Genomic DNA, 16,118 nt, shown 5'->3' with positions numbered 1-16,118 from the left:
ACCCAAGCAGAATTCTGTTCCCTTTTATCTAACTATATCACTGATGCCCTTACCCATATCAACTACTACTGCTTGTTTCCCACACTATCCCTTTATTTTCCAATTCTATTCTATTACCATTAAAAACTTAAGTCTCATCTAAAGCTTTCATTATTAGCTTCTCTCTTTATCAATATTCCTTTAAACCAATACATTTCCCATTCTATGTTTCAGTTTCCCTTTACCCTAACCAACTTCCCATTATCAGTTTCCCCTTACATCAGCCAACTTTACATTCTCACTTCCATTTACCTCAACCAACCTCACAGTATCAGTTTTCCTTTACACCAACCAGCCGACTTTTCTGCATTTCCTATATCCTAAATGCCTTCCTTTTAGTAATTTCCCTTTATCCTTCCAAGCCCTAACCAAACTCAAAATCAACCTCCCATGATCAATTTCAACAACATCCCATCATCAGTTTATTTTTTTTACCACAAATCAACTTCCCAGCAATAGTTTCCCTTAACCCCAACCAAACTTTTTATCACATTCCCATTCCCCCAATTAACCTCCGAATATCAGTCTCTCCATACTCCAAACCAACCTTCCATTATCAATCTACTTTACCTCAGTGGCTGATCTAGTGCAAGCAATTGGGTTATTTCACCCAGCACCTCTCCTTGCTCTTAGCAACAAAATGCTTTGCTATTAGTGCTTCAACATGTGGAGTATTGGGGACAGGTAATAAATCTCTGATGTAGAGGGGTGTTCGAGATTTATTTTGGGGATTTTATGATGTGGTGGGGAGGAGATTTAATAGTGGGAATGATGGTGTCATGTCTTTTGATTTTATCATGTGGGGTAAGTCTGTTTTGATAACATGTCTACAGTTATATTGTGCTAAACTGTTTTTGTAAGCTACAATCCCCATATATTGTGAAAAAAGATAAATAATAGTTAGAATAGTTAAGAACATGACTGAGAGTTATAAGATGACTGAGAGTTATAAGGCATACATTACCTGCAGGGATGACACACATGAAGTTTGAGGAGCAAAGTATACAAGGTCATTATAAATTGCCCTACAAAAAAGTTTACATCCGTCCCTGCTATACCTCCAACAAGTATAGGATAGTATAATATTTTAATACAATAGCACATATTTACAGCATTAATCTCAGCAAGTTTCCACCAGCTACCACAACAGGATAGTAAGAGCTGTAGAGGAAACTGATTTGTATAAAGATCCGATGCAATACCAGCTGCAGATGACAGGTGGCACTACACTGTCAAAACTGACAACTGCAACACTTTTTATCACTTACTGCAATCAGCACTTTTGCTAAAGGTCAAGCACTAAGAGACCACACCTGTATGCAGCTTTTATAGACCCTCACTCCTACCAAGCTTTGTATGAGCAAAATTTGGATTTTCTCTGTTGGTGCTTCAAAGAGTCTTGCTTTATGTACCCGTTCACCAACTTCAACTTCTTCCCTCACTATTCTACCTTCTCCAGCTCATCGACTTTGTCTTTGTTCCTCGCTATTCTACCTTCTCAAACCCATCGACTTCAGCTTTGTCCCTCGCTATTCTACCTTCAACCCATCGACATCGACTTTGTCCCTCACTATTCTACTGTCCCACACCAGGCTCTCAGGTCTTGTCACTTTCCTCTCCGCTGTCTTTCCAAGCTATCCCTGCGGGCCTCAGGTTCTGCTGGTTTCAAATCTCTCTGCAAGATGCTGCCCAGTCTGTCTCCACTCCAGAAATCCATCCAGAATCAGGGTATGGGCGCTACAATCTTGGATTCGGTCACATGATTCCTCCCAGCCAATTAGGGGATAGCAGCCTGCACTTCAGGTTTCCCGCCAAAACCAGTTCCTGGGAGCTGCCCTATTGGTCACCTGATCCAACTCAGCAACTCAGAGTGTTGCTTCTGCTCATTCGACCGCAGTCTCCAATAAAAAATCATCAACTACTATAAAAGGACTTCCTGGAGCCCTCACCTGTTCCCAGTGCAACGTTGTTATTTCAAACACCAACCTGGTTCCCAGCAGTCTGCAATCCTTTCTGTTGTTACAGTGCAGTCTGCATTCTGGTTCCAGTATTACCAGTTCCAGCATTCCGGTTTCGTTCTGATTCAATCATCCAGCTCCGTCACCCAGCATTCTGGTTCCAGCATTCCGGTTCCAGCATTCCGGTTCCAGTATTCTGGTATCATTCGAGTTCAACAATTCAGTTTCTGTCTGGTCTCTTCTGCTAGTTTATCACCACCTGTACTAGTCCTTTTATCTACATGCAAAGGAACATAATCAGGTCACCCAGCTTTGTGTATCAAGTCACCAGCCTAACACCAGAGACCCACCAAATCTGGGTACGGACAGATCCTCAGGCGTGACATCTACCTTCTCCAACCCATCGACTTCAGCTTTGTTCCTCACAATTCTACATTCTCCAACTCGCTGGCTTCAGATGTGTCTCCCACAACCAGTCCTCTCAAGACTAAGCAGCATGGTCAGATGTGGTGTGTCTCTGGCAGCTATCCCTGCCAAGTGGCAGTCTAGAAAATAGTATAGTGCAGTCTAATAGATTGCCGAAAGGCAAGTCAGTGTGACCGAGTAGAGAGCTCACTCAGAGGTCAAATTCCTCCATAACTTACAGCTCTATTGCTGTAAGGGCTTGAGGAAGTCTGGCCTGGCAGTGCTATGAATAAAATGTGCTCTGCTAAATGAATGAGATTCCAGTGGAACCCTATTTTTTCTTTAGCTTTACACCATACTGCAAAATGCACTATGTAGCAAAACACAAAAAAAAATAACATGTGAAAACCTGATGGTAGATCCTCTATAAGAGAAGATGTGTGCAAAACCACATTGAGAAACCTCTAACTAATTTGCAACAAAACCCCATCAAGACCTGCAGTATTCATAACAATGACAGTAGAGACGTATGTATTTACATTTATTAAGTGTATGATGTCACCTAGCCTATCCCTAATTTGTTAACCATGCATGTTTTAATGGGATCTATATTTAAAGTAGATTAGAAGCACTTCATGAAGAAGAACAATGAGAAGGAAAGGTCCGCTGCACTCAAGGCTATAATTGCAGATAAGAGCCATTGCTTGTAAAATGAATGGATGGCTAAAATGGTGACCCTAAAATGTTACATAGATGATTTATGATATTAATAAAAGGACCACTGAATCCTTTGCACCAGCTGCTATTCCAAATAGCTCTTACATTTCTGTTATTTCCATAGGTTTACATCAGGTGTTCAGAAAATCAGTATAATTTTATTAGGTTTGGAACATCCATTTACACATCAACATCAAGCATCTTCTCCCCACACCATGACATCTGCTGCATCCCTACAGTGGACATCTTCAAAAGTCCCTAGGAGAGGAATGTAAACTCAGGACCTGACTGGCACACTGTATCTGTATTCTATAATTGCAGCAGCCTTGAAGAAATGCTTTTGTCTTCCTACTCCAACCACTCCATTAAGGAAGCATGAAATTAAAGCCCGGAAAACATCCCTTGCTGATTAGATTGTCTTGTTTCAGAGATTAATTTGTAACTATTACAATACTAGACATCCTGAATTGCTTGTGAAGGCATTGTAATGCTCTTACTGTACTTGATTATGAATTAATTACAGAACAACTTCACTTGTACATAGATAAATACATTTACAGCTATAGGAATATGTGTGTCTATATCAGTAATGAACAACAGGCAGCCCTGGGGCCACTTGTGGCCCTTAGATCCTTCACCGGCTCTGTTCGCCTTATTGTCAGAATTGTTTGTTATAGCTTGTAACACTTGTTTAAAATGCCTGCTGATATATTATTACAGATAGGCGTTTCTTTATATGATTAAATGTACTATTTTAAATAATTACTGGGATTAAGAGTACGGCCCTTTTAAAAGTTAGAGCAGGCAGCACCCGAAGTGTATCAGGTTGCCCACCTCTGATCTAATTTATAAAGTCATCGGACTAACCCCCAATTGTTAAGCCTTCTAACGCTCCCTCCCTTTTCTTGTTTTCTTATACCTCCCCCTCCTAGAGCCCTTCTTATGATTTGCTCCATCTTCTTCTTTCTCCCTCTACATTCCCATCTGCTCCGTCTCATTCTACTGTCACTCACGCCCCCCCCCCCTCTAGATCAGAAGTTCTCAACCTGGGAGTCCGTCTGTGAACTTGGATGGGAAGAAAAGTACATCTTTATTTTCAGAAACCTCTAACTGAAATGTATAATTCCCCTCAATTCTGAATGTAGGAAACAAACCACAGCAGTATTAGCAGTACCTCTGACTTTGTCACCAATAGAAATCACAGATATTTCCATACCATATTTGGCGCGGATAGGCATGGAGGCTGCGAGAGTCGGTCTATAGGCTTTACCAGGCTGCAAAATGAATACATGGCCCAAAAAAGGTTAAGAACCCTCTCAACCCTATGTCTCTTGTCTGTTGATCTACATCCCTGTTATGTGTTAGTGGTATTATGTATTGTGTCTACACCACTTGCTCTTATTCTGTGCATGGTATCCTGTTTTTACTATGACATCTACTTGCATTTGTGTACTTGTTAATACACTTAATCGTGCCCATTACCTCCCGTTTATGTATTATTCTGTATTGATTTAACCCTTCTGCACTCTTGTACTTTTAGCTGTACCGCGCATGCGGAATCTGTGGCACCATTTAAATAAACAATGATGATCATTAGGAGTAATGGGTACATACAGAAGCAGTGAAGTTAGGACAACAAGGTTAACATACTGTAATTATTCCTATTGATGTGTGGTCAATTGATTCTGCATCAATATGTTTCAATGAACCTGCCTACTTCTCTTGTAAAAACATGTTCATGGAAACATTAAGGGGCATTTATAAGAATATTCAGCAAAATAATTGTTTTGTAATAATTGTGCTTAAGTAAATCAGATTGGAAAAGAATGGAGTTTATTGGAGCAACATTTATATAAGATAACAACAGTGACACAAAACTGGTACAGCACATCCCAACATCAAACCACATTATTAAGAGCTTGGCTAAACAAATGACTTCCTGAAGTCCATAGACAACTCATACAACGTATATCGACAGTGGCTCATAAACACCATGGGCAACATCTATTTTTTTACAATGAAAATCTCAACGAGCTGTCACCAAGTATAAAAAATACTGGATGGTCCATGGTAGATTTGTACTGTGTCGGATGAACATCTGCCTATTGCACAATAACCCCTGTGCTAGCAAATGTCTTCCCATGACCTAACAGCATATTTAATGCAAAGGGAAAACTCGTAAAAGTGGAGGGTATAGCAGCAAATAAAAATCACTGTTTAATGTTGAAGTATCAGTAATAAGTAACAGGAGTCGATAGTAGAGTCCAATCCCCTGTTGCTATTTACTACTGATGCTTCTTTTATGTGCAGTTATACCCTTAAATGCTGTGGACTTTTATTTCAAACCATCACAGATGGTAAAGCAATCAGTTGTGGCTGCACCTCCCATGCTGATTGCCTGACACAGCAGTTAGTATTACATATGTCCCCAGAGCTGAACTTACCATTAGGCACAGGATGCCTGTCCGTAGGGGTGGCAGAGACTAAGAGATGCACCCTGTAAATTATTCATAAAACTTTTCTTTATTTTATTAATGAACTGAGGGGATGGGTATAATCAGTTGATGCTAGTTTATCTGAGATGGGGATAGTGCTATATTCTGCTCTGTAAGGGGTTGAAAAGCTATATGCTAACGTAAGAATGGAATGTTTAGAGTATGGGCAAAGGTGGTATATGCTGTAAGCCTACAGGTTATAATGATGTAATAATGACCCTATCTGTCCCATAAGGTATTAAAATTAAAATCCTTCATCAGTCCTGTTACTCACCTGAATCAGCAGGAGACTTGCTACGACGTGTTGGCGCTGGACTCTTTGCTGAACTTTTCAGAGCACTGGGACCAGTCTTCACTGGTTGTGCTGGATTTCCTTTCATGACGCGGCACTCTGCTGGGACAAAACGACCGGAAATACAGAAATAGAAAATCAAATACCTATTTAAACTGGTTGAAAAAGTTTTCTTGGGAAGCAAAGAAATTAAGGGGAAAAAAAGCAGGGTAAAAAGTGCAGACAGATTTGGCCAACCAAAAATAAACGGTTTTAGCACAAGTATACATGCTTTGTCAGTAGGAACCATATAAAAATATCATTCCTTTTGTATTCCCCCTCTGGCATTAAATATTCCAGACAGCAAAGTCTATTTGCTCCTAGGTTTCCAGCCGTGGAGTTTGTTGTTAGGTCAGGCAGAATTTCTATTCACACAATGCCAGGTTTTCACACCGAACCCCAGGAAAGAGATAATACAACAGCAAAAGAAATCAGCAACATGTCAGCATGCTCCCCAAAGCGGTTATATGGTTTGCTGCACATTTGTAGAAAGACACACTGGAAAGTAACACAGTTTTTGTAAGAAACGCTTGCAGGAGAGAAAATTGTCAAACGAATTAGATGTGCTACAAAATAACTGCTGACTTAATAGGTCTGTTTGACCAAGCCACTATCTGTCCAGCTCTATCTGGGACACAATTTCAAAAAACAGATGGAATAAAAATTGCTTACAATATTCTAAGCTGATCAAATTAAAAATGTAAGGTGCTGCTTAGGCATTTGCACAATATGGTCAAACATCACTAGTTTGCAGACTTTGCTGTAGTCCTATTGGAAGTATACTTGAACCCAATTCTTTTTTTTTAGATATTTTGGCAACTTCTGGAAACAAACAATTGCTTGTAATTGAATGTATCGTGCAATACTTCCCACTGCCTTACCTAGTTACAGTTCACTGACCGAATGAAGACTACACAGACCTGTGAAAAAACCTAATTACCGTAATGCAGATGACTTCACATCACGACTCCCTGTCTTGCCAGCTGGAGAAAATTACGTCATGAGCAAACGCGACTTGGCTTAAAGCGGCGATGGACGGACCCCCCTGTCATTTATGTAATGTAAGTACTATTTTAGGGGTTAAGGTTAGGGTTAGGGTTTGGATTAGGGTTAACCCTAACTCCTAACCCTAATATCCCCAATCCCAAAAAAAGTACTTACTTTACATAAATGACAGGCAGGTCCGTCCATCCCCGCTTTAAGCCAAGTCGCGTTTGCTCATGACGTAATTTTCTGCAAGACAGGGAGTCGTGATGTGAAGTCATCTGCATTACAGTAAGTAGGTTTTCTTACAGGTCGGTGTAGTCTTCATTCGGAATCCTCATGTCGTTCTGTTCTGTGTCAGGGTAGTCAGTACCGTTAATAGGTACTACACCCGCTGCAACCATCCAATCACGGGCTTGAACTTAACTAGCTCACAACTTTTAGACAGTGCTATCTATGCTCTGTGGCTCTAATAGTCCTTGTTAAGATATTTTCATTGTATTTGAAGTCTCTTATTTTACAATTTTATATCTCTATATCAAATGACTAATATTCATGAATCCAGCTGTCCAAAATAGTTTTATACTACTAAAGGTGACCATTTCATTGCTTACTTTGAAATCATACGTAAAAAGTTTTGAAATACTTAATTTGTTATAATGACTATTACGTCTATGAATACAGAAGTTGGGCAAGTGGCTGTGACTATGAATGGAGTGACTGTCGGTAGATTATTTATTATACAACTAGAGAGTGTTTAGAATGTTATACTGTTAGTGCATTATACTGAAGTATTCTGTGTAATGTATAAGAGTGTAATGATGCATATACTGTATTATAATTGGATATTTTGTTTACCAAAGTGTGATATTTATGGTGGTGTAGAGCAGAAAGCACTCTTGTATTTCAATTAGTCATCACACCTTTCCCATACCAGTATAGGAAAACTTGCTTTTGCCCCTTTGCACTACCAGACAAACAATCCTGCCCACAAACAATACTACATACTTCCTAAGAAATAAAAAATGGCACAGAATTGCCTGCCTCTGAATCAATATTTTACCATTTATTTAAGAAGTCTCACCATTTTCATCCAGGGAAAAGTCATCTTGGGCATATCGGAATTTCTCTGGTCCACACGCAATGAAGACATCATCCTCTCCAAAGAAATCATGGAGACAGGTCACCTGGAAGAAGAGAAGCAGCTTAAGACAGCACTTTATTCAACAACCTTGTTTACCTGCACAAAATTTTAAATCCTTTACATATTTTAGAGTAAAAATAATCAAAGAAATTAAGTAATAAATTGACACAACTTAAAAGGTCCTGGCCCTGTTATCAAAGCCAACTATTGTACAATGAGACTGTCAGGTACAAATTACACGTAACACCATGGTATGACGCACAATCAATATATTCAGTTAGAATGAAGCAGTTAAATGAACATGCCGTTAGGGGAGAAATAACATGTAGTGCACTGCACATGGCAAAAGTGATTCATAGTGGTCACACAGCAGTGGAGTGGACGAGTACACTCTTACAATAACCAGACTTCATCCAATGGTGTTCTCTAGTCAGATTTTTTTATTGGCTAAGCCAAGTCTCCTATCACCACTGCCGCCATTTCGCCCATAAAACTTTTTTGTACACCATTCACTCACACATTATTTTTTTTTAAATATTACACTTATGCAGCCTATGGTGATAGGCACCATAGAGTCAAAATACCTCTATAAAGCCTCAAATGCCACTCAGCAGCCTATATACCACATATTCAGTATGATTGTGTCGTGTCATGTGCCGCAATATAGTGTATGCTGGATGTGATATAGCCTGCTGTCACTTACCCATCTCTCCATGACCTAGACAGAACTCTCCTCTAACTGTGTAGGACCTGGTTCCCAAAAGAGGCAACGCTTACCACTCCTGTCACCTTTTCTTTCTGCCCCCAATATCACCCTACATCCACCGCTGCTTATTTAAAAGGCCAATAGGTCTTTGAACTAAAAACAAAACTGTAATTGATGGTCACCATGACAGAACGAGACAGGGTAACAAACCCTGACAATGGGACCATAACAGTCTGTACAGTAGGTATCTGTTATACCCGTCCAAAATACAGGCCACAATACCACTAAGTCTCAGATATTTACTATAATTGCACCATCATTTACATCATAACAACAACATGGAGATATTATCAAACCTTTGTCTTGCAATGAATGTCAGGCAACAATCAACTTTTAAATTAATAAATTACACATACTGTAAAGTACAGTCATAGAGCTAAAAACATTTTGGAAACACTAACTCCCAGTCAGCCACCTTCGAAGCTGGGAACACCGATAGAAATTATCCTCTTCACCCCTTTATCTCATTTCAATAATCTTGTCCCGCCAATAAAAACAGTTGTTTTTGCATGTTGGTGCCAAAAATATAATTCGTCCAAATCCTCTGATGCAAACTCGTGCTCTCCTGCTCTCCTGCAGATGTCAAAGACTTCTGTGAGCAGCCACAGGTTATAAAGTGACATATGACTTTTTTTTTTTTCCTTTATGTTCTGTTTGTTTTAAACATAAGACAAATAATTTATTATGTGACAATGATCTGTTCTCCCTGTGCTGCTGGACAAGCATATTGCATTTGCAAATCATTGCAGGGTTTCCGTAGCAAAGCAGCTTATTGCTAAACACATACTTTCCAACTTTTTTGAGTTGGTGTCCGGGAGACTCTCTGTAGCAGGTGGGCGTGCGGGGGGCGGGTCGCCGAAATCGCGTCATTTTGGCCCCGCCCCCACAATGTAATGACACAAATCGTGTCATTTGACAGCGGGGGTGGGGCTAAACGCCGCGATTCACCAGGAATCGGGCGTTTGGGATCTAATTCTGCCCACTTCAATAGGAAGTGGGGCACTTCCTAGTGAAGTGGGCAGAATTCGGGAGATTGCCACACTCGCCCGGGAGTCCGAGAGACTGTCGCAAAATGCGGGAGTCTCCCGGACATTCCGGGAGAGTAGGCAAGTATGGCTAAACACCACAGAGTTTAAATACGTCTTGTGTAGCCAGCAGATAGAGTTTGGACTGCTCATTCTTACAGTAGGTAGTCATCAGGGTGTGGCTGGCAAATTTTAGCCCGGGAGGCAAGACTTGACTCAGCTGCCTATTAGAGACAATTAAAGGAACAAATTGCAGGTGGCCCAGTGACCCAGCCCAAGGAAGCCCACTATGGGACCGGCCCGGGGGGCAAATGTCCCCCTGCCCCTTAGCCCAGCCTGTCCCTGGTAGTGATGTGATATAACCATCTTGTTGATAAAAGGACACCTAGATATTTGGTTTAGATATTTTTACTTGTCATAAAAGTCTTAAAATAGAGTTGATCTTGGTATTTCTAATTTCTAAGGTATGAAGAATTGGTGGGGGTTATGGTCTTGTTTATGTGAAAGAGAGAGAAACAAAAAAAATGAGGACATATCATTTTGCATAATACCATACCCTGATACATACTGTAACTATGACAATGTGCGCTGCTAGATGTAAGGTATTAAAACAGAATTATTTTGTATTCTGCTGCTTCTCTCTATTCTTTAGATAATTTACTATGACCGTTTAAGTTGTAAAGCATATTGGGAAACAGGCCAATACATAATATTGCTGGTTTTGGCATATTAACTTTTTTTTTACATTTCTGGGGGCTGACTTAAAATGCATTGTAAAAAGAAAAAACAGTGACATCATACATGGTTGATGACCTTCCCTGGATAATCAGAATTTCTCCCAATTCACCACTCAGTCACCCCAAGTAGTATTCAAGGAGTTAAATCATCTTAAATGCTTCTTTGAGCTGCCAGCTAGACATGTCTTATGGCATTGGGAAGTGAGCTGATAGCAGATTATTGCTCGGGGAAGCAAGCTACTAATTTGATTCAAATTTCTTCAGCTCATTATACTGTGTATTTATAGCAACGTTTCCAGAAGCCTGTAGGCAAAGAAGATCTGAAATTGCACATTTTGTCTGAGTTAGGAAAACAAAGAGAGGCTGGATGAGGGATCTCCCTTCACAGCAGGACTGTCAAAAACAATGGCAGTGCAGTCATTAAAGCAGTGCCCCGCCTCTCACATTGTAGTGCTCCCCTCCTTCTGCTGACTGCAGTCAGGGGGATGCCAGTGACCACCATAATGCTTAGAAGATCACAAGCTGTCAGATGCTACTAAACCATTTGACATAGAATAATGGGATAAATAGGGATTAAGTGCGGTTTACCAGGAACATATCTCATTCGTTTATTTATTTCTCTGACTTTACACAAAGCCATGCAGACAATTTATTTGTTTTAAACTAAACAGGTCACAAATCGCTGCCTGTTTGAACACAATATTTAATTGGGATCAATGTGTGTGGCCAAATCTGACATATATCCTGTCATTTCAACAGAGTAGCTGCTTGTAGAACAGTGCATTGCCAGGTGCATAGCAGAATTTGGGTAGGGGCCCAGTGATGTCACTCCCAGGCCCCCCACTCTGCCCTCAAAACAGCAGCGGGGTGGCCTCTACTGAGCATGTGAGGTCCTGCGCTTGCTCTCATTGCATATGCACTGGACTGGCGCGCTCTTAGAAGAGGCATCTGCTGTGCTCTTATTAGACTAGAGCAGCAGCCTCGGTGTGTTAGGGCGGTACAGGGGAATTGAAGGGGGGTGCAACCCTGCATTACCATGCACCCCACACCTCTGCACCCCCTGCTCCACTCTTATGTAGGCAAAGCTTAAGAATGGGCAGCACAGTGGCCTAGTGGTTAGCACTTCTGCCTCACAGCACTGGGGTCATGAGTTCGATTCCCGACCATGGCCTTATCTGTGTGGAGCTTGTATGTTCTCCCTGTGTTTGCGTGGGTTTCCTCCGGGTGTTCCGGTTTCCTCCCATACTCCAAAAACATATTGGTAGGTTAATTGGCTGCTATCAAAAATTTACCCTAGTCTCTCTCTCTCTGTCTGTGTGAGTGTGTGTCTATATTAGGGAATTTAGACTGTAAGCTTCAATGGGGCAGGGACTGATGTGAATGAGTTCTCTGTACAGCGCTGCGGATATAGTGGCGCTATAGAAATAAATGATGATGATGATAATTTCCATACATGAGAGTATGAGAGTACGGCATTGAGAATTTTAGAAATCTACTCAACGGTGATCACATTGCAAATCCTAAAACCACCACAGAAACATAGTTTTGGGTCAACTCAAATAACAATGTATTGAAACTATGCATTTATGCATTAGATCACATTTACTTGGTTTCTATTTTTATTTAAACGCTCATGAAATTGGTATTCTAAAAAAAACAAACCAGTATCATGAATAATACAATTCATAATGTATCATATGCATCATAATTTATCATACATGATTTATTCTACATATTTGAATCTATTTGCTTAGACTATATAAACGAGGAAGAAGAGTAAGCCCATGTATATGGAGCTGATTGTTCTTACAAAAGATTAAATAAGCAGCTGTTGTCACAGTGCGGCAGTGTCATGCCCCACAACAAAGGTCAGTGCCCTAAGCACCACCATGCTGCTTTACGAGTTCCTCACCAGCCACATCCTTATCTGCTGCAGAATTAATAATTATACCCATCGCTGTCTGCCCTGCTGTCGGTAATTACCCGCTGCCAGAAGAAATGGCTGGGGAAACTGATGTCATTGTTGGCGCTATGGCAAGCAGATGTTAACCCCTTGATGACTTCAGTAAGAAGTCAAAGAAATGCATTTTAATAAAAAAAATATGTTTTAGTTGATCTCATGATGTTGAGTAAAACATTAACACAGCCAGTAAGTTACATGCATACGACTGCACAATAGGCCATTAGGGAATTTGTTATAAAACTGTATTTTAGGTTTGCTTGTAACTCAAAATAGAATAATGACATATATAACGTCTGAATTGCTAGTTCTGCGCCAATGAGTGTGTTCCATTTCATATTATGAGGAAAAAGTTTAGACAATGACCATCTTACATTAATTATTACAAACATCTGGCATTAGGGTTACACTTGCCAAGTAAGCCATTTTAAAGAGGACACATTGAAACACACAGTGCATGGCTGCATTAGAAGTAGATCAGGGGGTAAATGTAACAAGCTGAGAGTTTTCCGGCAGGATTTGAAAAGTGGAGATGTTGCCTATAGCAACCAATCAGGTTCTAGCTGTGTTTTTGTAGAATGTACTAAATAAATGATAGCTAGAATCTGATTGGTTTTTCAAACCGGATGGAAAACTCTGAGCTTGATACATTTACCCCCAGATCTATATTATTACTATACAGTTATTCAGGTGGCATCTACTTCATATGTGTCTGGTCTTAGATAGCTGCCTGGCAGCTTGGTACCTGTGTTCAGCATGGTGACAACATGGAGCATGTAACAGAAACCTGTTTGAGAATAGTTAGTAATTTGTGGTAAGTTATATTCTCAACTTTATCTAGTGGTTTAATGGATGGGTTGCCTTGGTAAGCAAATCTGGCAATAGATACTTTATTCACTTCACTGATAAGGTCTGTAATTTATTGTATTGCTTCTCAAAGCAGCCCATAAGGAACCCATATCAATCCAGATTTTAAAGTTATAGTCTCAGAACATTACATACTCTCTGAGCATGTAATTCATCTGTAGCATTCCATGAATAAGCAGATGTTTTAGCCTGCTTAGTTTTCTGAAAGCTTTTTAGAACAGCACCAACTTGCTCACCAAGATATATCTAAAGAAGACAAGTCTGATTCATGTATCCATTTTTCGCTTTATCTGTCTATGTCTGTCTATCTGCCCCTCTGTCTAAAAGAAGCAGATATAGTGCACTCTTTTCAAAAAGGTTTATTGTACCAATATCAATATTTTGATTTTCTGAGAAGCTATTTCAAGATGGATCCATGCCTCTTTCTTGTGGCAGATGGAAGATCACATCACTCCCCCTCAATCGGTGATCTTTTGTGAGACTTGAGGCTAGATTTACTAAGAATCGAGTTTGGTTGGCGGTTTTAAACTGCCACACATCGCCAGCGGGTATGAAGCTGGCGATGTGTGGCGTATTGAAAAAGCTAAACCGCCGGCGGTTTGGTCAAACCCGCCATCCAAGAGACAGGACAGGACAGTTTTAATATCTGCTTCTGAATGGCTAGATAGCTCAAACATGCTGTTTGAGTTATTTTGCCATTCAGAACATAAGAGAAAGCACAGTTGACATTTAAATTATTTGGGCAATCATTATTTATTGATTAAGGGACAAAATTAATTTAATATTAACTTATGGAGGAAAATTTTCACCTCATTATATTAAGGGGACAAAATTATTTAATTATTATATTATTCGGGCACTATATAATGCCAAATTGTGCAACTTAAATAATTATATCCACCATTAACAATCAGTTAATATTATTATATATTCACATTTCACCATAACATAATGCTATAATAGTGTCTCTTTAAAAAAAAAATAGAAAAAAAGAAAATTCCTCCATAAGTTTATATTAAATTAATTTTGCTACTTAACCAATAATGATTGCCCAAATAACTTAAATGTCAACAGTGCTTTCTCTTATGTTCTGAATGGCAAAATATCTCGCCACTTACAACCACTTCTTTTATTTTGGCCATTTGGATGGCGGTTTTGTGGCGGCTTTGCAGACACCAGTAGTAAATCTGGTGCTTTGTATATTCATTATTATTAAAATCGGGATGGCGATTTGTAAAGTGGTGGTTTTGAAAAATGACAATTTTGTCCGTTTTAATTGAGGTTTGGGCTTTAGTAAATCCGGCAAATCTAACAAAAACGGTGGTTTCACCCAAACAGCCCTTTAGTAAATCTAGCCCCTGGTGTCTGAAGCCAGAATAAGGCTTTGATCCACTGATTCTTTGTGTATTGGAACAGACCACAGAATATTTTTCGCTAGGGAATCTCTCGCAAAGGCAAGAGGCAAAGTGGTTAGCATTGTTGCTTCACAGCGCTGGGGTCATGAGCTTGATTCTGACCTGGGCCCTGGAATTTGTATGTTCTTCCCTTGAGTTTCATCCAGGTGCTCCTGTTACCTCCCATAGCCTAAAAGCCTAAAAACATACTGATAGGTTAATTGGCATCTGGAAAAATGGACCCTAGTCAGTGTGTGTGCGAGTATGTGTAGAGAATTAGGACACATGTGAGTGATTACGTATTCTCTGTATAGTACTGTGCAATATGAGTGGAGCTATATAAAAAACAATAAAAATTAAATGAAAAATTATATATACATATTATATATATATATATATATATATATATATATATATATTTACACCTCATCTTAATCCTAAACACTTGGCTTCCTTCAATCTCTAAAACTGAGTCTTCAGAACAGAGCTCTCATCGTCTTTCCTCAAATTCAGCGTAATGTGCACCAGTGGAGACATATTTGATCCACTCTGTTTGGGATGCAGCTGCTAGTTAATTCATGTTTTGTACGAGTCATGAGGGTTGAGTAATGTGATCGGTGTCTTGGGCCCACTAATGTCTTTAAGAAGCCTTACTCTTCATAACATCTACTCCATTCCTTTAAGAAATATAATAGATTTACAATTTTAGACTTCTCATTTTCCAATACTTCCCTCTCTAGACCAGTCGTTTTTAACCTATAGGTCAAGACCCAGAATACGTTCCACTGTCATTTAGGATGGGTGCAAATGATTCCTATTATGTACTACCAACTAATAAACATATGAATTAGATTGTATTATTATTATTGTGAATGTTCTATAACTTTTACTTAAAAGGAAGAAGATCACAGCCATAATAAAAACTGAACCATGTTTTGCAAAGCTGAGCCACAAACATTCTTTTGGTTGTAATCGAAAAATATTAAGAACCCCAACCCCATACTCTTTACCCAGCATGTGGTTTTACCTCCTGTTCAGTCACAGTGTTCTACATTATTTGTGTCCCCAAGAAACATTTTAGACTTTTTTGCAATGTACATGTTTGCATTCATTATGCAAGACAAAAGCTATATCAAGAATGTACAGAATTGCTCTGATTATTCCATATGTCAAAGGGAGTAACCTCAGTGTTGTATTGTGTTACATGATTACATACATAGACAAGTCTTGTTATTGCAGACAGTGGACATATTGACTTACAGACCTTTTACAGCTGGTATGTTTACTTTCTGTACT

The 16,118-nt window shown here is 39.6% G+C and overlaps 1 protein-coding gene across 3 annotated transcripts in view; it reads right to left on the bottom strand.

Annotated features, from left to right (window-relative positions):
- Nucleotides 1–16,118, bottom strand: part of DCX (doublecortin) — a 102,735-nt gene that overhangs the window by 20,873 nt on the left and 65,744 nt on the right. For 2 of the 3 annotated variants that reach the window (XR_012678868.1, XM_075184314.1), the window contains exons 4-5: nucleotides 8,014–8,116; nucleotides 5,889–6,008 (exon numbers count right to left, since the gene is read on the bottom strand). Coding sequence is in view for 1 of the 3 variants with exons in the window: in XM_075184314.1 (XP_075040415.1) it covers nucleotides 5,889–6,008; nucleotides 8,014–8,116 (223 nt within the window). In the remaining 2 variants the exon portion in view is untranslated. The remainder of the gene's footprint in view (nucleotides 1–5,888; nucleotides 6,009–8,013; nucleotides 8,117–16,118) is intronic. The other variant, XR_012678869.1, reaches the window with a different exon arrangement.

This window comes from Mixophyes fleayi, chromosome 9, assembly GCF_038048845.1.
Source record: "Mixophyes fleayi isolate aMixFle1 chromosome 9, aMixFle1.hap1, whole genome shotgun sequence".
Lineage (NCBI taxonomy): Eukaryota > Metazoa > Chordata > Amphibia > Anura > Limnodynastidae > Mixophyes > Mixophyes fleayi.
The sequence above is the reverse complement of the archived record's forward strand: the minus strand, read 5'-3'. Positions and strand labels throughout refer to the sequence as shown.